Source organism: Protomyctophum parallelum (assembly GCF_964188405.1).
Source record: "Protomyctophum parallelum genome assembly, chromosome: 20".
NCBI lineage: Eukaryota > Metazoa > Chordata > Actinopteri > Myctophiformes > Myctophidae > Protomyctophum > Protomyctophum parallelum.
In genome coordinates, this window is record NC_139718.1 from 1,974,236 (window position 1) to 1,996,908 (window position 22,673).

Here is a 22,673-nt window from a genome sequence, read left to right on the forward strand (position 1 = left end):
GAGTTGCCCCAAAAACTGCAAGTGCACATTATGAGTGAGGAGTCTAGCTATATAGTTTACGAGATATATAGATATATAGATATATAGATATATAGATATATAGATATATAGATATATAGATATATAGATATATAGCTATAAACACGTCCCGGTCGGTGCAGGACTTCGAAATAAGATCTTTTTTCTTTTTGAATTATTATAAATAATATTCTCTGGTATCGGTATGGGAACAGAACATAACGTCTGTCTAACAGTAAGATATCTGTACAATAAAACTATGAATGTACAGAATGTGAATAACCGCTGGCCCTGCTTCGTGTCCTTTAGATACGTAGATATTCACATTCTGCATATTTATGGTTATGTTATCTGTGGCAATCCATGTATTTTCAACATTAGCAGATCTACAAGCTCACAGCGTGCCGTGAGCTTATGTAGATCTGCTTTTTTTGAAAAATCGAAGAACGACTGACACAGAAACATAGCTTTTTCAGAAAACTGTCAGGATGTAGAAGACATTTATAGAATCTGATCTCGGGTCAGAATGGGTTAACTCTGAAAAGTCTACTGTATATATAGTGTACACCAGTTGTCCCCACAAATCGACATTTATTAGGCCACGGTACCCCCCCCCCCCCCCCCCCCATTTGAAAACGTATGCCAGTGACCCCGATAAGGGAGGATTTTAAACATATGCCAGTGACCCCGATAAGGGAGGATCTTTAAACATATGCCAGTGACCCCGATAAGGGAGGATTTTAAACATATGCCAGTGACCCCGATAAGGGAGGATTTTAAACATATGCCAGTGACCCCGATAAGGGAGGATTTTAAACATATGCCAGTGACCCCGATAAGGGAGGATTTTAAACATATGCCAGTGACCCCGATAAGGGAGGATTTTAAACATATGCCAGTGACCCCGATAAGGGAGGATTTTAAACATATGCCAGTGACCCCGATAAGGGAGGATTTTAAACATATGCCAGTGACCCTGATAAGGGAGGATTTCTACGGCTCTAGTAGTGATTTAATGGACCCCCAGTTTCACACGCATTATGCCACAGACCCCCGATTTAATGGCATTTCTATCTCTGGTACCCCCATTTATATTGTAAAACCACTGTTAATTTAACTTTACAGACCCATAAGGGTTCATTTGGTTCCTAACTATCTCTAATTGAGCTACACTGTAGGTACCCCCTGGAACTCCCTCAAGTACCCCTGGGGTCCCCCGGACTGAATAACTCCCTCAAGTACCCCTGGGGTCCCCCGGACTGAATAACTCCCTCAAGTACCCCTGGGGTCCCCCGGACTGAATAACTCCCTCAAGTACCCCTGGGGTTTCCGGGCTGAATAACTCCCTCAAGTACCCCTGGGGTTTCCGGGCTGAATAACTCCCTCAAGTACCCCTGGGAGTACCCCAGACTGAATAACTCCCTCAAGTACCCCTGGGAGTACCCCAGACTGAATAACTCCCTCAAGTACCCCTGGGGGTCCCCAGACCCCACTTTGGGAACCCATGGTGTACAACACACCTTCTCCCCTCCCTAAGCACCACAACTTGGAGCAGACAATAATGTTATCTCGTCTTCATCCCGGACATAACCACTCAAAATAATGCGAGTATGTCCACCAAGTATAGTGAATGAAAGGCTTTGTGGTGTCGGTGTCTCCTCCACCTCCTCCATGTTTACTTTGTTTACTTCTCTTGCAGTTTAAGAACACGAGTCACACACACTAGTTTGTCGTTTCCGCGTTCCGGACGCTTTAAGGACCGTCCGATCCGACATCTACATCTCAATGGTCTGTTGTTTCTGTCTGTCGTACAGAAAGATCGCCGCCACCGACCACGAGCCCACCGACGCTCGCAAGTCCTTCCCCTGCTTCGACGAACCCAACAAGAAAGCTACGTGGAAGATCTCCATCACCCACGACGCGGCGTACGAAGCCCTGTCCAACATGCCAGTGGAGGTATATATACCAGATTACTATCCCTGTCTCTAACCCTAACCTATGGAGGTATATCTACCAGATTACCATCCCTATCTCTAACCCTAACCTATGGAGGTATATCTACCAGATTACTATCCCTAACCTATGTGGAGGTATACCAGATTACTATCCCTATCTCTAACCCTAACCTAAACACAAGGTATATCTACCAGATTACTATCCCTGTCTCTAACCTTAACCTATGGAGGTATATCTACCAGATTACTATCCCTATCTCTAACCCTAACCTAAACACAAGGTATATCTACCAGATTACTATCCCTATCTCTAACCCTAACCTAAACACAAGGTATATCTACCAGATTACTATCCCTATCTCTAACCCTAACCTAAACACAAGGTATATCTACCAGATTACTATCCCTGTCTCTAACCCTAACCTATGGAGGTATATCTACCAGATTACTATCCCTGTCTCTAACCTTAACCTATGGAGGTATATCTACCAGATTACTATCCCTATCTCTAACCCTAACCTAAACACTGTGGAGGTATATCTACCAGATTACTATCCCTATCTCTAACCCTAACCTAAACACAAGGTAAACACAAGGTATATCTACCAGATTACTATCACTATCTCTAACCCTAACCTATGGAGGTATATCTACCAGATTACTATCCCTATCTCTAACCCTAACCTAAACACAAGGTAAACACAAGGTATATCTACCAGATTACTATCCCTGTCTCTAACCCTAACCTAAACACAAGGTAAACACAAGGTATATCTACCAGATTACTATCCCTGTCTCTAACCCTAACCTAAACACAAGGTAAACACAAGGTATATCTACCAGATTACTATCCCTATCTATCCCTAGCTCATTGTAGCTCATTGAGCTTGTATAGGTCTGCTATTTTTGAAAAAAATCTTGAAAACGTTTTTTAACTCAAATCTTTGCTTCTGAGGGGGTCCCCTGGAACAACATATTTTCAGCCAAATACAGCCAAATACAGTCGGCAGCCAAATACATATCATTTTGGGGCTTCTTGACATGAAATATTGAGAACCACCGATATAGAAACATGGCTAGGCCTATTTCAGAAAACTGTCAACCAACGGCCAGTGACGGATCGACGGGGCCGCCCGTCAGAACCTAATAAATATATATTGAATGTATATACATTAAATGTGTGTTTCCCTTCTCCTCCTCTAGGGGGTCATAGAACCTCTGCCCGGCAACAAGTTGAAAACCTCCTTCCAAAAGTCTGTCCCAATGAGCACGTACCTGGTGTGTTTCGCTGTACACCAATTTACCTTTGTGGAGAGAACTTCCTCAAGAGGAGTTCCTGTGAGTGACACACACACACACACACACACAAACACATACACAAACATGCATGGACTCGCACGTGTACATTCCATCTTTATGTAATTTGTCATGTCTGCCCTGCATGTGCAATGTGGGTCTACTAACATTAAAAGCAAACAGAATTGTATGTTTTTTTTATATAATGATCAAAGCCACAAAAAACTAAATTAAATCGTTAATCGGAAATATCTGTATGACAATTACTCGTCAAGTAAGATGTTACAGTGTAGACAACACCACACATGCATGCACGCACGCACGCACGCACGCACGCACACACACAAACTGACTTGTTATCTCTCATTGTATCAGTTAGTGATAGTGTAAACTGTAAAGCCTTGACTTCTTCTTTTCTTGTTAACTGAACCGTTTTGTCTTGTCACTTTGGTTATAGTGTTAGCTGACCATAATAACAACGACCTGGCCCTAGAATGTCTCTTGTTGTTACAGTATTTCACATACTGAGACATAGAACGAACACACACAGGTTAATTTCAGTTCGGGTTCAAAACGGGCGGCCTAAATGTTTATAAATGCTCCGTTTGTACTCACCCATTAAATAATTCCAAAGACGTGGAGTGAAATATGGTCCTCTGGTTTCATATCCATGTGAAATGTCTGGCACAAAACGTGTATTTAGTCAATTATCTCCACTTTTTCAAGAGATGCACAGAGATGCATAGAGGACCATATTTCACTCCACGTCTTTGGAATTATTTACTGGGCGAGTACAAACGGAGCATTTATCACATTTAGGCCGCCCATTTTGAACCCGAACAGAAATTAACCTGGGATGTATGTAACAACAGAGCCATTCCAGGGCTAACAACGACCTTGCGTTAATGTCTCCTCGTTTGCAGCTGCGAATCTACGCTCAGCCCGCCCAGATCCACACAGCGGAGTACGCAGCCGACACCACCAAGGTCATCTTCGACTACTTTGAGGAATACTTCAACATGACCTACTCCATCACTAAACTAGGTAACAGCACAAGCACCGGCTTTGTGATCTGCTTGTCTTAAATGACGTTAAACTCACCAACATTGCAGCTGCAGTCCAAGCTTGAATTATCCTCTTTCAATCTGCTGAGCTTGTTTTTCATAAAAATCCCCCGTAGACATGTTATGAGCTACTTTCTGTCCAAAATATTCCAAGAGTGACATTCCGAGCCAGCCATTTTGTATTTTTGCAACGTGCCGTAAAACAAGACGTGAGGGGGGGCGCTTGTTTAATAGAAGGCTGTGCGTGACGGGGCGTCGCACTGCGTCGGCCTCTTCTTTGGGTGTCTTACCTGCGCAGGTAAGATTCTCTTAAACAAGCGCTCCCCCTCACATCTTGTTTTACGGCACCGTCAAAAATACAAAATGGCTGGCTCGGAATGTCACTCTTGGAATATTTTGGACAGAAAGTAGCTCATAACATGTCTACGGGGGATTTTTATGAAAAACAAGCTCGGCAGATTGAAAGAGGATAATTCAAGCTTGGACTGCAGCTGCAATGTTGGTGAGTTTAACGTCATTTGAGACAAGCAGATCACAAACAAAAAATGATGAATAGGAAGTGGATGGAGCTTGTTGCAACTCTAGATTCAACCCATTGTAAAAAAAAAATCTAGAGTTGCAAATTGTGGCTAGAGCTGGCCCAGTCTAACTTCGAAGAGAGGGGGCGAAAAAACAATAAAAACAACTATAAAGATAGCCTACTTTGGCAGCCCTTGTGCATGCAAATCTCTGTTTAGTATAGCAAACCACAGCATGCAAGCCGCCATTGTTTGAAATGGTACCCCAAACCGTTCACACTTCATCCCACTTCATGAAATAAATGCTTAAACATGTAGCTATAGGTGTAATGTTAGAGACCACAGAAGACATGTAAACATGAAATACATGCTTAAACATGTAGCTAGGTGTAATGTTAGAGTCCACAGAAGACATGTAAATATGAAATAAATGCTTAAACATGTAGCTATAGGTGTAATGTTAGAGACCACAGAAGTGAACCTTTCAAGCCTGTTTTCGCTGTTTCTCTGCAAGACATTACTCTCCAAAACTGGTGGGTCAAACTGAACAACCAATATGTCCATTTGAAGCTATGATTCCCTGCTTTCACATAACATGAAACAACGAAAATTCAAAAAGATCCAACCCTCAGTCAAATTTAGTTATATATCCAATGGTGATGAGTGTCTTTAGTTGGGCTATGAAGTCGAGGTGTGACAACAGTGATGAATACATGTCCATGCAGAGGTCAGAGGTCATTGGACGTCTGGGAGTGGAAAGAAGCAATAAGGAAACGAGACACGATAAGAAGTGTCCTTTCTTGTGGGGATTTAGATAAGATAGCCATAAATAGTTATAAAACAAAAAGGTAATGCATTGCTAACGGGAAAAAAAGTCAAGTATATCCGTCTTACCCAACCTTTAAGTCAGGAGTCCTCGGCTGGATCCTTTGTGCAAAAGTTCTGATTTGTTTGTCCAGAGCACCAAGCCTCGGAAAATGTCCGACCAAACTTTCTCTCCTTCCCTAAACTGTGCAATGGTTTGAGTTCAGTTCTGATTTAAACTTTACTATCCTCAGTTTGAGTTCAGTTCTGATTTAGACTTTACTATCCTCAGTCAAACTGTGTTTGAGTTCAGTTCTGATTTAACTTAGTATTGTCTTTAACAGAGTGTGTTTGACAAACAGTAACAACCTCCACCAAACACTCTTCATTCTAACTGCCCCAAAATGGAACCCCAGCTCGGCGCATCACTTCCTGTTCTTTTAAAGCTTCCTGGAATTGGAACTACTGCTCACATACATTTCCCCACAGCGCCCCCTGTGACCAAACTTTGTCCTTGTGTCAACAGTAAATGTTTGACCACACGGTTCAACTACACAAAACACATTATATTATATTATCTTTACACTACATTTCAGTGTTAAATATTCAGCCATAGTTTAACCAATATACTCCCGAGTATGTTATGTTTCATTTTAACCAATATACTCCCCAGTATGTTGTTTCATTTTAACCAATATACTCCCCAGTATGTTGTTTCATTTTAACCAATATACTCCCCAGTATGTTGTTTCATTTTAACCAATATACTCCCCAGTATGTTGTGTTTATTTTAACCAATATACTCCCCAGTATGTTGTGTTTATTTTAACCAATATACTCCCCAGTATGTTGTGTTTATTTTAACCAATATACTCCCCAGTATGTTGTGTTTATTTTAACCAATATACTCCCCAGTATGTTGTGTTTATTTTAACCAATATACTCCCCAGTATGTTGTGTTTATTTTAACCAATATACTCCCCAGTATGTTGTGTTTATTTTAACCAATATACTCCCCAGTATGTTGTGTTTATTTTAACCAATATACTCCCCAGTATGTTGTGTTTATTTTAACCAATATACTCCCCAGTATGTTGTGTTTATTTTAACCAATATACTCCCCAGTATGTTGTGTTTATTTTAACCAATATACTCCCCAGTATGTTGTGTTTATTTTAACCAATATACTCCCCAGTATGTTGTTTCATTTTAACCAATATACTCCCCAGTATGTAATGTTTATTTTAACCAATATACTCCCCAGTATGTTATGTTTCATTTTAACCAATATACTCCTTGTTTTAACATCATGCCTATCTTCTTTTCTCTTTTTTTAGATAATATGTAGGCCTAGTTAAACAACTAGTCGCCGAATAAACTATAGGCAACTAGTCAAGTAGTAAAAATCACTAGAAGTGAAAGCCCTATTTCAGATTAGATATAGCCATCTGCCACTTTAAATCATATACTATTAAATGTGTTGCCATTCCAGATAAGATCGCCATCCCTGAATTTGACCCATTCTGGCACCGGGTGCCGCTCTTACGAGCTTGCAGATCTGCTATTTTTGAAAATGTGTCGCAAATCTTTAAATATATATTCTTTCAGAGCAAACGTGTTTTAACTCAATTTTTTGCTTCTGGGAGGGGGGGGGGTCCCTGGAACAACATATTATCAGATGGGGTCGGCGGCCAAATACATATAATTCTGGGGCTCCTTCACATCAAATAGTTTGAGAACCGCTGACATAGAAAGTAGAAACATACTGTAGGGTTTTTCAGAAAACTGTCAGGATTTACAAGACATTTGTAGAATCCACCTTAGGTCTAAATATATTAGGATTAAATCATGTGTTGCCATTCCAGATAAGATCGCCATCCCTGACTTTGGCACGGGCGCCATGGAGAACTGGGGTCTGATCACCTACAGAGAGACCAACCTGCTGTACGACCAGAGAGAGTCCTCCTCCTACAACAAGCAGAGGGTGGCGTCTGTCATCGCCCACGAGCTGGTGCACCAGGTAGACAGACAGACAGACAGACAGACAGACAGACAGACAGACAGACAGACAGACAGACAGACAGACAGACAGACAGACAGACAGACGCGACTGTGGCTCAAGAGGTAGAGCAGGTCGTCCAATGATCCATGGGTCGGCGGTTCGAATCCCGACTCCTCCTCCTCCAGTCTACATGTCGAAGTGTCCTTGGGCAAAGACACTGAACCCCCAATTGCTCCCGATGTGCTGGTTTGGTGCCTTGCATGGCTTCCGCCGCAATCGGTGTATGAATGTGTGTGTGAATGGGTGAATGTAATGCACAGTCTATGTAAAGGTGTATGAATGTGTGTGTGAATGGGTGAATGTAATGCACAATCTATGTAAAGGTGTATGAATGTGTGTGTGAATGGGTGAATGTAATGCACAGTCTATGTAAAGGTGTATGAATGTGTGTGTGAATGGGTGAATGTAATGCACAGTCTATGTAAAGGTGTGTGAATGTGTGTGAATGGGTGAATGTAATGCACAATCTATGTAAAGCGCCTTGGATAAAGGCGCTATATAAATGCACCATTTACAGACAGACAGACATCTGTTTTGAACCGCTTGTGTGAGTTGCGTTTCCTTCATCATCATCATCATCATCTCCTTGGCTCTGTGATGTCATCAAGGTCCACCATGATGACGTACATGCAGCTTTGCATAGATATATTACATTATATATTATAGAGCCAATTGGTTGCAGAAGATATAGATCATATAGATATAGATATAGATATCAAAAGAGAGAAAAACCTTCCAAGGAAGGGACTGCACACTCCAGGGAACAGAGACGGACAACTCACTGCATCAAACTTATTTATTAGCACGACGCGTTTCGCCGTGAGCTTCGTCAGGTGCATCTTTCTCTTTTTTTATGTCTATACCTGCTAACTAGACTTGCACCTCCTACGGGTCTTTTTGGATGTGCAGGAGTCCCTTTTTGTCTCATATATATATTATAGATATATATATATATATATATATATATATATATATATTATAGAGCCAATTGGTTGCAGAAGTACAAGGGTGCGTTTACTACAGTACATGGCACCACCGACCCAGCATGTGACAGCGTGACGCTTTTATGAGGTTTTACGGCAGAGATATGAACCCGATTCCTCACAGATAGATAGTAGTCTGTAAAGATCTATGGACTGTAAAGATCTATGGACTGATTGCACTTCGGTGTCACCACATCATAAAGCCATAAAGGACCTTCACACAATATATTAATTTATACTGTATCAAAATGCAGAACTGTTTTTTTTCATCCTTTGTTAATATTTAACATGACTGATCCTAACCCCTGATTTGTAGTCACGCCAAGCATATTTAATTTCTAGATGCGCCTGCCCTCCCTCCCAGCGCACGCACGCACACACGCACACACACACACACACACACACACACACACACACACACACACACACACACACACACACACACACACACACACACACACACACACACACACACACACACACACACACACACACACACACACACACACACACACACATTATTGTGGGGCCAGCAATGTTTGTAATTCCCCAATCAGGATGGAATATAACAAATCAGACGGCTCCGTCTTGATCACCTGACTATAGAGATAATGTGTAGTGATTTGTGTGATATTTGGACAACATTTGTAGGAATAATATAAACCTTATTGTGCAAACATCGGCCTCCTGGTGGCGTTAGGATATAATAGGGTGCAATGTTAAAAGGGTGCCATTTGTTTGTCAACGTAGTGCAAATGTGCGCGCAAAGTTTCCGCAATCGGACGCTGCATTTGTGACATGCATGTCATTTTCTTGAAAACGGGGGCACTCCTGCCAACAACAGATGTATGTCAATCTTAGCCAATCAGGATGGAATATGAAAAATCAAACACATCTGTCTTGGATCTTGATCACATGAGTACAAAGATCATGTGTGCCGATTTGCCCGACATATGGATAGAATTTGAAGGAGTAATATCAGAAAAAAACTATGTTTTACATAAGTCGGCCTCCTGAAAAAGGTTTTTCCTTGGACTCTAGAGTGTGCATAACGTTTTACACAAATCAGTGCATTTCCCTGAAACAACATATTTTCATATGGGGGTCACAGCCTAATACATATAATTCATATTTTCATATGGGGGTCACAGCCTAATACATATAATTCATATTTTCATATGGGGGTCACAGCTATAATACATATAATTCATATTTTCATATGGGGGTCACAGCCTAATACATATAATTCATATTTTCATATGGGGGTCACAGCCTAATACATATAATTCATATTTTCATATGGGGGTCACAGCCTAATACATATAATTCATATCTTCATATGGGGGTCACAGCTATAATACATATAATTCTGGCGCTCCTTGACATGAAATAGTTTGAGCACCACTGACATAGAAACATAGTTTTTAGTTTGTTTTCCTTTCCTTGTGCAGTGTCGGGTCGTGATGGTTAAATGCAGGTATTTCACGGCATGACGTTTGGCTCGCAGTGGTTCGGGATCATGACGTTAACATGACGTTAACATGACGTTAACATGACGTTAACATGATGTTAACATGACGTTAACATGACGTTTGTCTTGCAGTGGTTCGGGAACATGACGTTAACATGACGTTAACATGACGTTAACATGACGTTAACATGACGTTAACATGACGTTAACATGACGTTGACATGACGTTTGTCTTGCAGTGGTTCGGGAACATCGTGACCATGGACTGGTGGGACGACCTGTGGCTCAACGAAGGCTTCGCCAGTTTCTTTGAGTACATCGGTGTGGAGAAAGCAGAGCCCGACTGGGGCATGGTGAGTCCTCTAGAAGCTCTGGGGCACGGTGAGTCCTCTAGAAGCTCTGGGGCATGGTGAGTCCTCTAGAAGCTCTGAGGCATGGTGAGTCCTCTAGAAGCTCTGGGGCACGGTGAGTCCTCTAGAAGCTCTGAGGCATGGTGAGTCCTCTAGAAGCTCTGGGGCATGCTGAGCCCTCTAGAAGCTCTGAGGCATGGTGAGTCCTCTAGAAGCTCTGAGGCATGGTGAGTCCTCTAGAGAAGCTCTGGGGCATGGTGAGTCCTCTAGAAGCTCTGTGGCATGGTGAGTCCTCTAGAAGTCTGAGGACTTAAACAAAACCCCTTGTTTAGACAAACATTATGTTGTCATTTATGCTGTAAGATGCTAAGAGCGCCCCTCACGTCACACGGGTGTTATTTATTGTTTTGCCGTCCCGACAGCGTGACATCATGATCATCAGCGACGTGCTTCCTGTGATGACCAACGACGCCCTGCTGTCCTCTCATCCAATCATCGTCAACGTGTCCACGCCCGCCGAGATCACCTCCGTGTTCGACGCCATCTCCTACAGCAAGGTACACCGCTTCTACAGCAAGGTACACCGCTTCTACAGCAAGGTAAACCGCTTCTACAGCAAGGTACACCGCTTCTACAGCAAGGTACACCGCTTCTACAGCAAGGTACACCGCTTCTACAGCAAGGTACACCGCTTCTACAGCAAGGTACACCGCTTCTACAGCAAGGTACACCGCTTCTACAGCAAGGTACACCATTGGTACATCATTGGTACACCATCTGTACACCATCGGTACACCATTGGTACACCATTGGTACACCATCTCTACACCATCGGTACACCATTGGTACACCATTGGTACACCATTGGTACACCATTGGTACATCATTGGTACACCATTGGTACACCATTGGTACATCATTGGTACACCATTGGTACATCATTGGTACACCATTGGTACATCATTGGTACACCATTGGTACATCATTGGTACATCATTGGTACATCATTGGTACACCATTGGTACACCATTGGTACACCATTGGTACACCATTGGTACATCATTGGTACACCATTGGTACACCATTGGTACACCATTGGTACACCATTGGTACACCATTGGTACACCATTGGTACATCATTGGTACACCATTGGTACACCATTGGTACATCATTGGTACACCATTGGTACACCATTGGTACATCATTGGTACACCGTTGGTACACCATTGGTACACCATTGGTACATCATTGGTACACCATTGGTACATCATTGGTACACCATTGGTACACCATTGGTACATCATTGGTACATCATTGGTACACCATTGGTACACCATTGGTACACCATTGGTACACCATTGGTACATCATTGGTACACCATTGGTACACCATTGGTACACCATTGGTACACCATTGGTACACCATTGGTACATCATTGGTACACCATTGGTACACCATTGGTACACCATTGGTACACCATTGGTACACCATTGGTACATCATATTTGAAGTGGTCAAACTAGCAATAGAACTTACTAGACTAAAGGTAGGGTGAGTGATTTCCTTTGGTTGAAATAAGTGTTAATAACAGGTACATGTCCACTAGGGGGGCGTCCATTCTCAGGGTGGTTGAGGACTGGTTGAATATACCTTTAATAACAGTACATGTACATGTCCACTAGGGGGCGTCCATTCTCAGGATGGTTGAAGACTGGTTGGGGAGAGACAACTTCAGAGACGGATGTCGAGTAAGTTCCTCCACACTAATACACTACACTCCTTTTACAGACAGACAGAAACGGGTCTCATGACAGACAGACAGACAGACAGACAGACAGACAGACAGACTGACAGACAGACAGACAGAAACGGGTCTCATGGTCGCAGGCAACGTCTCCTGTAGGCGGAGACGACATATCTCCGGTGTAAACTCACACCTCTTCTACTACAGTGAACAGCAGAGTGACTGATGTTAGTTTGCCTCAGACGTTACTCTTTTACCTGCTTTTTACTAAACACTAACTTTACAAAGATGCTCCAGAACATCGGGATGAGCCTGTGTAGTTTATGGCTGCTCCAACCATAGATATAAGAAAGCTAGATGATATGATATATGATATGATATAGTACTTTATTGTCAGTTCACACTGAAATTTGTCTTGCGACACAGCAGCCAAGTATGCAGAAACACATAACAAAACACAAACAGGACAATTTACATTCATAAAGACATGAGCAATATCCACCGCTTAGATTATCCTGTGGCTCCTACATCTCCTGATTAAGCCTCAAGGTCGATTGGTAGACAAAGGACCTCTTTAGTCTGACCTTATTGTATGCTGGTACACCATATCTCCTTCCTGAAGGTAGCAACCTATATTCTCCATACAACGCATGCTTAGTATTAGAGGTGATATTCCTTGCTAACCTTAGGATGCTGTTATCATATGTGGATGTATAAAGTTTCTGAAGTTGTTGTCCAACAATCTTTGAACAAATGTTCAGTTGTTGCAGCAGTTGTGACTTTAGGGCTGCAGACAAACATCCATACCAGGTGGTACTACAGTACTGAAGAACACTCATAATAACAGAAGTGAAAAACAAAAGAAGAATCCGTCTACTAGCACCGAAGGATCTTAGACGGCGAAGGAAGTAGATTCTTTGCTTTGTTTTCTTACACACTGGATCAATCTGATCTTTCCATGACAAAAGATGGTCTATTACTACTCCTAGGTATTTGTACGAACATACCTGGTTGATCGGTTCACCATGAATAGTAATGGGGGATCTGTGTATCTCTGGTGGTGTACCAAAAACAATCTCTTCTGTCTTTTTTGTGTTAATGATGAGAGCGTTGTTATCACTCCATTCAACCACCTTATTTACTCTGTGTTGGTGCAGTCCAGGATCACTGGAACTATCCAGGAGAGAAATCAAAACTGTATCATCTGAGTATTTTAGAATGTATTGGTCTGGTGTGTCAGTGCGACATTCAGACAGGCATTCCTCAATACGACAGCTGTCAGTATATAGGGTGAAGAGTACAGCTGAGCTCACACAACCCTGGGGAGCACCAACATTAGTAGTTAATGCTGATGAGAGGGTTGTGTTCACCTTCACCCTCTGTACTCTGTTAGTAAGAAAAGAAGCATACCAGTGAATTAAGTATGGATTCAGTTCCAACTGTACCTATGGCGCTAGACCCACGCTCTGGCCAATGGAGAGCGACGTTGCTACATGGCGGCCATCTTACTTCGGGGCAGCATAACATTGTGTCTATGGGGCATGTTCTTTTAAATAACCACTCATAACATTGTGTCTATGGGGCTTGTACTTTTAAATAACCACTCATAACATTGTGTCTATGGGGCATGTACTTTTAAATAACCACTCATAACATTGTGTCTATGGGGCTTGTACTTTTAAATAACCACTCACAACATTGTGTCTATGGGGCATGTACTTTATAAATAACCATAACCTGCTCAATTTTCAACCGATTTTCAAAATGTTTGGTTTGTTATAAACGTCAGAGACGTCTGCATACTTATATGCTTTTATATGACGTTCATATAAAAACAGCATTAGGCAGATAAGATATGGGCTGGTAGAGTACATAGAACTACACATCCCACAGTGCACTGGGCCATCTAGACTTTATATATAATGTCTATGGGCTGGTAGAGTACATATAACTACACATCCCACAATGCACTGGGCCATCTAGACTTTATATATAATGTCTATGGGCTGGTAGAGTATACAGAGAACTACACATCCCACAATGCACTGGGCCATCTAGACTGTATACATGTCTATGGCTCCAACAGTAGAGGCAACATTCAACTTTGGAGAGCAGTGAAAGGTCCCGAAAGATACATAATATGTGTATGTGTTCATCACACCATACATACAGTACAGTACAGTACAGTACAGTACAGTACAGTACAGTACAGTACAGTACAGTACAGTACAGTACAGTACAGTACAGTACCAGTACAGTACCAGTACTGATGAAATAAAGGTTCACATATTTATTTACTGTACTGCCTTCTTCTCTCAACAGAAATACTTGAAGGACTTTCACTTCAAGAACGCCAAGACAGAAGACTTCTGGGCCAGTCTGGCCGAGGTAGGTTCATCTTCTGGGCCAGTCTGGCCCAGGTAGGTTCATCTTCTGGCCAGTCTGGAGAACTGTGAATAGGTAGCTTTAGGGCGGTCTTGAAGGGAGGGAGGGAGGGAGGGGGCATCGTTTGGGGAGGGAGGGGGCATCGTTTGGGGAGGGAGGGGTGCAGGACATAATTGGTACCAACATATCCAGAGTACGACAGCCACTAGTCTGACAACCTACTCTAACACTAACCTATAACCCTAACCGCACACAGACGAGACGGGTGATTTGTAACCCGCAATGCATGTCGGCCGCCACGGGTGATTTGTAACCTGCATCGCGGGTGATTTGTGCAGTGTGTATATCCTTTATGAGTCCACTAGAGCTAAGAACACTATTTTAACAAGAGAAAGTCACATACTGCTCCTGTGTGTGTGTGCGTGCGTGCGTGTCCGTGCGTGCGTGTGTGTGTGCGGGCGCGTGCAACGCGTGCGTGCCTGTGTGCGTGCGTGCCTGTGTGCGTGTGTGCGTGTGTGCGTGCGTGCCTGTGTGTGTGCGTGCGTGTGTGCGTGTGCCTGTGTGCGTGTGTGCGTGCGTGCGTGCGTGCGTGCCTGTGTGCGTGCGTGCGCGTGTGCGTGCGGGCGCGTGCAACGCGTGCGTGCCTGTGTGCGTGCGTGCGTGCGTGTTTTCCAGGTGAGCGGTCTCCCAGTAGCAGAGGTGATGGACACCTGGACCAAACAGATGGGCTATCCTGTAGTGAACGTGTCCGTTTCGGGGTCCTCGGCCACGCTGACCCAGAAGCGCTTCCTCCTGGACCCCAACGCTGACCCCAGCCAGCCCCCCTCCTCCTTCAGGTCAGGGCACCCCCCGCCATGTCATTATGGTGCCAAGCAATGTTGTTTTCGTCGACTAAAACTAAGACGAAAAATGTTCGTCGACTACCTTTTTCCACTGACGAAAACTAAATGGAAACTAAATGAAAACTAAGCTATGATGACTAAAAACTAAGACTAAATATACTGACGATTTCGTCAACAAATAAAAACTAGACTATAATGTTAGGAAGGGACTAGTGGACAAGAGATCCACTATAAGTCATTTTACACTTGGTTGCATGCTGAAAGTAGCCGATCTACAAGCTCTATCTACAAGTGTAAAAACAGTCATTACGACGGCATCAAGACCCGCCAAAATACATTTTAGTCGACTAAATCACCTGTAGATTTAGTCGACTAAAATCTTATGACATTTAGTAGACTAAAACTAGACTAACAATAAATCATTCCAGGTGACTAAAATGTGACTAAAACTAGTCCAAAGACTATGACTAAACTAAAATAGAAATTTGCTGCCAAAAACAACACTGGTGCCAACTTGTAACTGTTAACTGACATGTGAGAGACACATGTTGAACACAGACCCCCTTTTCCACCGCTTGGTTCCTCTGATCTGATCAGGGATCAGGGGTGGGGCAAGATGGAGCCCTTAGTGCCTAGGGGACCAAGATGGAGCCCTTAGTGTCTATAGGGGACCAAGATGGAGCCCTTAGTGTCTATAGGGGACCAAGATGGAGCCCTTAGTGTCTATAGGGGACCAAGATGGAGCCCTTAGTGTCTATAGGGGACCAAGATGGAGCCCTTAGTGTCTATAGGGGACCAAGATGGAGCCCTTAGTGTCTAGGGGACCAAGATGGAGCCCTTAGTGTCTAGGGGACCAAGATGGAGCCCTTAGTGTCTATAGGGGACCAAGATGGAGCCCTTAGTGTCTATAGGGGACCAAGATGGAGCCCTTAGTGTCTAGAGGACCAAGATGGAGCCCTTAGTGTCTAAGGGACCAAGATGGAGCCCTTAGTGTCTATAGGGGACCAAGATGGAGCCCTTAGTGTCTAGAGGACCAAGATGGAGCCCTTAGTGTCTAGGGGACCAAGATGGAGCCCTTAGTGTCTAGAGGACCAAGATGGAGCCCTTAGTGTCTAAGGGACCAAGATGGAGCCCTTAGTGTCTAGAGGACCAAGATGGAGCCCTTAGTGTCTATAGGGGACCAAGATGGAGCCCTTAGTGTCTATAGGGGACCAAGATGGAGCCCTTAGTGTCTATAGGGGACCAATATGGAGCCCTTAGTGTCTAGGGGACCAAGATGGAGCCCTTAGTGTCTATAGGGGACCAAGATGGAGCCCTTAGTGTCTATAGGGGACCAAGATGGAGCCCTTAGTGTCTATAGGGGACCAAGATGGAGCCCTTAGTGTCTATAGGGGACCAAGATGGAGCCCTTAGTGTCTATAGGGGACCAAGATGGAGCCCTTAGTGTCTATAGGGGACCAAGATGGAGCCCTTAGTGTCTATAGGGGACCAAGATGGAGCCCTTAGTGTCTATAGGGGACCAAGATGGAGCCCTTAGTGTCTATAGGGGACCAAGATGGAGCCCTTAGTGTCTAGAGGACCAAGATGGAGCCCTTAGTGTCTAAGGGACCAAGATGGAGCCCTTAGTGTCTAGAGGACCAAGATGGAGCCCTTAGTGTCTAGGGGACCAAGATGGAGCCCTTAGTGTCTAAGGGACCAAGATGGAGCCCTTAGTGTCTAAGGGACCAAGATGGAGCCCTTAGTGTCTAGGGGACCAAGATGGAGCCCTTAGTGTCTATAGGGGACCAAGATGGAGCCCTTAGTGTCTATAGGGGACCAAGATGGAGCCCTTAGTGTCTAGGGGACCAAGATGGAGCCCTTAGTGTCTAGGGGACCAAGATGGAGCCCTTAGTGCCTAGGGGACCAAGATGGAGCCCTTAGTGTCTAGGGGACCAAGATGGAGCCCTTAGTGTCTAGGGGACCAAGATGGAGCCCTTAGGCCCTCATTTATCAACCGTGCGTACGCCAAAATATGGGCGCACGCCGAAATTACCGACATTTTCGGCATTTAACATTTCCGGCAAAGCTTGAAATTGAACTTGAGTAGGACAAATAGTCACGTCTGGTCGCGAGCTGGCGTACGCTCTTACACAAGCGGAGCAGCCTTGTCTGAACTGCTGAGAGGCTGTCACAGGCATCTAAACATATATGTATTCACTCCTAAAATGTTTATATAAAATGTATGTATAATGTATATGGGCTACATGTAAAAAATAAATAAATAAAAATGTTAAGGAATACATGTGTCATATGAAATTAGTAGGAGATAAAATCGCGCAATTAAAAACAATGTTGCAAGAGATGCTTAAGCCATTTAAACAGTGTTTTGCATGAGCGCATACATGCGAGGATTTGGGCTGTCTGTGCTGAAATATTTCCATGACGGGACGTTGGAGAGTATAGTGCAGCAGACAGTGCTGCAGCTCAGCTGCGGAGAGTCCCAACGTGCAGGTAGGCCTATAGCCTACTGTAGCCTAATCAAGGCCGATGTCTTTCTTACGGTATGTGCAATATAATAAAACCGACGCGTCGCTCGAATGCCAAATGTACCGTGCCAGGCTCCCAGCGCAAGTGGGAACTGCATCGGAGATATAGGTATATTACCCAGCCAGCCCACGCTGCCCACCACCAGCCACATGAGGCTATATACTGTTTTGGCTGCACATTCATATAATGACAGTTGACAGCCCGGCCACTGCAGTGACTAACGACTGGCAATCTAATAGACTGTCGAACGTCGGAACGTGCATGGTCAGTTGGTCACGGACGGACCACTGTGATAGAGAGAGACAGACAGACAGACAGACAGGACAGGACAGGAGGAGCACCTGCAAAACAGCAGCGTGTGTGTGCCTATTTGTTATTTAATTATGGTTCACAGGTTCAGGTTTTCGTTCTAATAATTTAATATACAACTAACAACACACAGTGAATGTTGCAAATAGCGATATGTGCGTGCGTGCGTGCGGGGGGTGAGGCGGGCAGCAAGGGAAGCGAAGCGAGAGGAGAAACAGACAGCTTTATTTTAATGTGTCATGTAGGTGCGTGCGTGCGTGCATGACAGCAAGGCAAGCGAGGTGAGAGTGAAACAGACAGGGTAGGCCTACAACTTTATTTAATTCATGCAGGTGTTCGTTCTTTATTTGTTTAACAACACACCAGTTAGTTGGGCTTGCAAGTTGCGTGTGCGTGCTGTGCGTGTGTATGAGAGAGGGGGGTGAGGCGGGCAGCAAGGCACGGGAGAAAGCTATTTTTTCATGTAACCATGGTTTCAGGAAACGTATTGCCGTTGTTCATGTCGCAAAAACGAGGGCGAGGCTTGATTTCTTAGGGCGTGCCAGATCAAATTCAGCCGTGACATTTATTAACGTGAGAACAAAATTAAGGAAGGATCAGCTGTTTGCGATCACTTTATAAATGCCGTGGCGACGTGGGTGTACTACGAAACCTGCACTCGAATCTGTGGCAGATTTTACACTCGATTGATAAATGAGGGCCTTAGTGTCTAGGGTACCCGGAACATATTGTAACTGAGAAGAACAACATTATTGTAACTAAACATTATTGAACATTATTGAGAAGAACAACATTATTGTAACTAAACATTATTGAACATTATTGAGAAGAACAACATTATTGTAACTAAACATTATTGTAACTGAGAAGCAGCAGCTTAATTGTGCAAAAAGATAATTTATTAACTAAAGTGAGTAATTAAAAGCTCACATTAATTAATTATAAATAAAAAATGTTCAAGAATGCAAAACTCAAATCAGGTTAACAAGCAACAGAAGTTTAAGCTAAAACTAAACCAAAAGCAATCCTTTTCCGAAGAGATCTTTAACTTATAGTCAAAAGTCACTATATGGGTAGAGTGGTTGGTTGGGGATGGGGGGGAGGAGGATTGCCTCCTTGGTATGCAAATCATAAACGTGTGTGTGTGTGTGTGTGTGTGTGTGTGTGTGTGTGTGTGTGTGTGTGTGTGTGTGTGTGTGTGTGTGTGTGTGTGTGTGTGTGTGTGTGTGTGTGTGTGTTGCAGCTACAAGTGGACCATCCCAGTGAAGTGGCATTCGGTGACCAGCGACAGAAACTCCTCTGTTATCTACAACAAGAGCATGGATGGTACGACCGACCGACCGACCGACCGACTGACCGACTGACTGACTGTACTACGCTATTCTGACTGACTGACTGACTGACTGACTGACTGACTGACTGACTGACTGACTGACTGAGGCCAGAGTGTGTAACATGCACGATCTTATGAAGTATGAATTATGACGTATGAATTATTAATTATTATTATTATGAATCCCACCACAGCTCAAGGTATTACACAACCAAGTGTAAAATGACTCATACTGGATCTCTTGTCCACTAGTCCCTTCCTATACATGTTTTGTTGAATATTGTCAGTATATTTAGTCTTAGTTTCAGTCGACGAAATCAACACACAATCGACGTGATGTATATTTTCAGCGCTGGTGGTCCCAGACTACAACGCCAGCATCGACGGCCTGTTGAAGATCAACAACGACCACATTGGGTTCTACAGAGTGACCACCGACCAGACCTCCTGGAGCGCCATCAGCCAGCAGCTCATAGACAACCACATGGTAACGACACCTAAACCTATAGACGCACATTTATGAGCAGCTCATAGAGAACCACATGGTACTGACACCTAAACCTAGACGCACATTTATGAGCAGCTCATAGACAACCACATGGTACTGACACCTAAACCTAGACCTAAACCTAGACGCACATTTATGAGCACCTCATAGACAACCACATGGTACTGACACCTAAACCTAGACGCACATTTATGAGCAGCTCATAGACAACCACATGGTACTGACACCTAAACCTATAGACACACATTTATGAGCAGCTCATAGACAACCACATGGTACTGACACCTAAACCTAGACGCACATTTATGAGCAGCTCGTCAACAACCACATGGTACTGACACCTAAACCTAGACGCACATTTATGAGCAGCTCGTCAACAACCACATGGTACTGACACCTAAACCTATAGACGCACATTTATGAGCAGCTCATAGAGAACCACATGGTACTGACACCTAAACCTATAGACGCACATTTATGAGCAGCTCGTCAACAACCACATGGTACTGACACCTAAACCTAGACGCACATTTATGAGCACCTCATAGACAACCACATGGTACTGACACCTAAACCTAGACGCACATTTATGAGCAGCTCATAGAGAACCACATGGTACTGACACCTAAACCTATAGACGCACATTTATGAGCAGCTCATAGACAACCACATGGTACTGACACCTAAACCTATAGACGCACATTTATGAGCAGCTCATAGAGAACCACATGGTACTGACACCTAAACCTATAGACGCACATTTATGAGCAGCTCATAGACAACCACATGGTACTGACACCTAAACCTAGACGCACATTTATGAGCATCTCATAGACAACCACATGGTACTGACACCTAAACCTATAGACGCACATTTATGAGCAGCTCGTCAACAACCACATGGTACTGACACCTAAACCTAGAGACGCACATTTATGAGCAGCTCATAGACAACCACATGGTACTGACACCTAAACCTAGACGCACATTTATGAGCAGCTCGTCAACAACCACATGGTACTGACACCTAAACCTAGACGCACATTTATGAGCAGCTCATAGACAACCACATGGTACTGACACCAAAACCTAGACGCACATTTATGAGCAGCTCCTCAACAACCACATGGTACTGACACCAAAACCTATAGACGCACATTTATGAGCATCTCATAGACAACCACATGGTACTGACACCTAAACCTAGACGCACATTTATGAGCAGCTCCTCAACAACCACATGGTACTGACACCAAAACCTAGACGCACATTTATGAGCAGCTCCTCAACAACCACATGGTACTGACACCTAAACCTAGACGCACATTTATGAGCAGCTCCTAGACAACCACATGGTACTGACACCTAAACCTATAGACGCACATTTATGAGCAGCTCATAGAGAACCACATGGTACTGACACCAAAACCTAGACGCACATTTCTGAAATTACGCCATAGCTATAGCCAGTCAAATCTATGGACTTTTATTTTTTGTTTTTAGAGCCTAATTATAAGTAACGCGTCTCCGGGCCAAGTCTATGGACTTTTAATGTTTGTTTTTTAGAGCCTAATTATAAGTAATGCATCACTGGCCAAGACTTTTGTTTGTTTAGGGCAATACATGACAACGTAAGACATCATTTGGGTGATATAAATATTAAATACTGCCCTCGCTGTGCCCCTCACTTCACACAAGTGTGATTTTTTTATTTATTTACTTATAAGTGAAAGTATCAACACTGCAATGTAGGAAAGTAAAAGTCCAGAATCCTAAATGTACTGAATGAGTGAAAAGTACAAAAAGTATTAAAAGTACCAAAAGTAGAAAGTATTCATTGTGCAGAATGTCTCATTTTCATACGTTTTCAAATGTGCGTGCGTGCGTATGTGCGTGCATGCGTGCGTGCATAAAGCATATTAACCAATAAGAACGTGTATAACATAACCGTGCATGTGTTAATGTGTTACCCATCCCTCATTGGCTCTTCCAGGAGTTTGACGCAGCTGACCGAACCAGTTTCATCGATGACGCGTTCGCTCTAGCCAGGTAGGAACAATAACCCTGGTGTTATTAGGCCTCGCTCACACCTAAGACACACCTCTAGCCAGGTAGGAACAATAACCCTGGTGTTATTAGGCCTCACTCACACCTAAGACCACAACCCTGCTGTTATTAGGCCTCACACAGACGTAAAGGGTGTTCAACAGCACTGATTTATGAAACAACACACAGACGTAAAGGGTGTTCAATAGCACTGATTTATGGAACAACACACAGACGTAAAGGGTGTTCAATAGCACTGATTTATGAAACAACACACAGACGTAAAGGGTGTTCAACAGCACTGATTTATAAAACAACACACATACGTAAAGGGTGTTCAATAGCACTGATTTATGAAACAACACACAGACGTAAAGGGTGTTCAATAGCACTGATTTATGAAACAACACACAGACGTAAAGGGTGTTCAATAGCACTGATTTATGAAACAACACACAG

The 22,673-nt window shown here is 43.5% G+C and overlaps 1 protein-coding gene across 1 annotated transcript in view; it reads left to right on the plus strand.

Moving 5' to 3' along the window:
* Positions 1 to 22,673, plus strand: part of enpep (glutamyl aminopeptidase) — a gene marked incomplete at both ends in the record, with an annotated part of 47,598 nt that overhangs the window by 16,230 nt on the left and 8,695 nt on the right. Inside the window, 12 exons of the mRNA XM_083792815.1 lie at positions 1,833 to 1,974; positions 3,177 to 3,311; positions 4,193 to 4,313; positions 7,521 to 7,675; positions 10,411 to 10,524; positions 10,944 to 11,078; positions 12,204 to 12,269; positions 14,588 to 14,653; positions 15,326 to 15,486; positions 19,571 to 19,653; positions 20,011 to 20,147; positions 22,162 to 22,217. Coding sequence (XP_083648941.1) covers positions 1,833 to 1,974; positions 3,177 to 3,311; positions 4,193 to 4,313; positions 7,521 to 7,675; positions 10,411 to 10,524; positions 10,944 to 11,078; positions 12,204 to 12,269; positions 14,588 to 14,653; positions 15,326 to 15,486; positions 19,571 to 19,653; positions 20,011 to 20,147; positions 22,162 to 22,217 — 1,371 coding nt within the window. The remainder of the gene's footprint in view (positions 1 to 1,832; positions 1,975 to 3,176; positions 3,312 to 4,192; positions 4,314 to 7,520; positions 7,676 to 10,410; positions 10,525 to 10,943; positions 11,079 to 12,203; positions 12,270 to 14,587; positions 14,654 to 15,325; positions 15,487 to 19,570; positions 19,654 to 20,010; positions 20,148 to 22,161; positions 22,218 to 22,673) is intronic.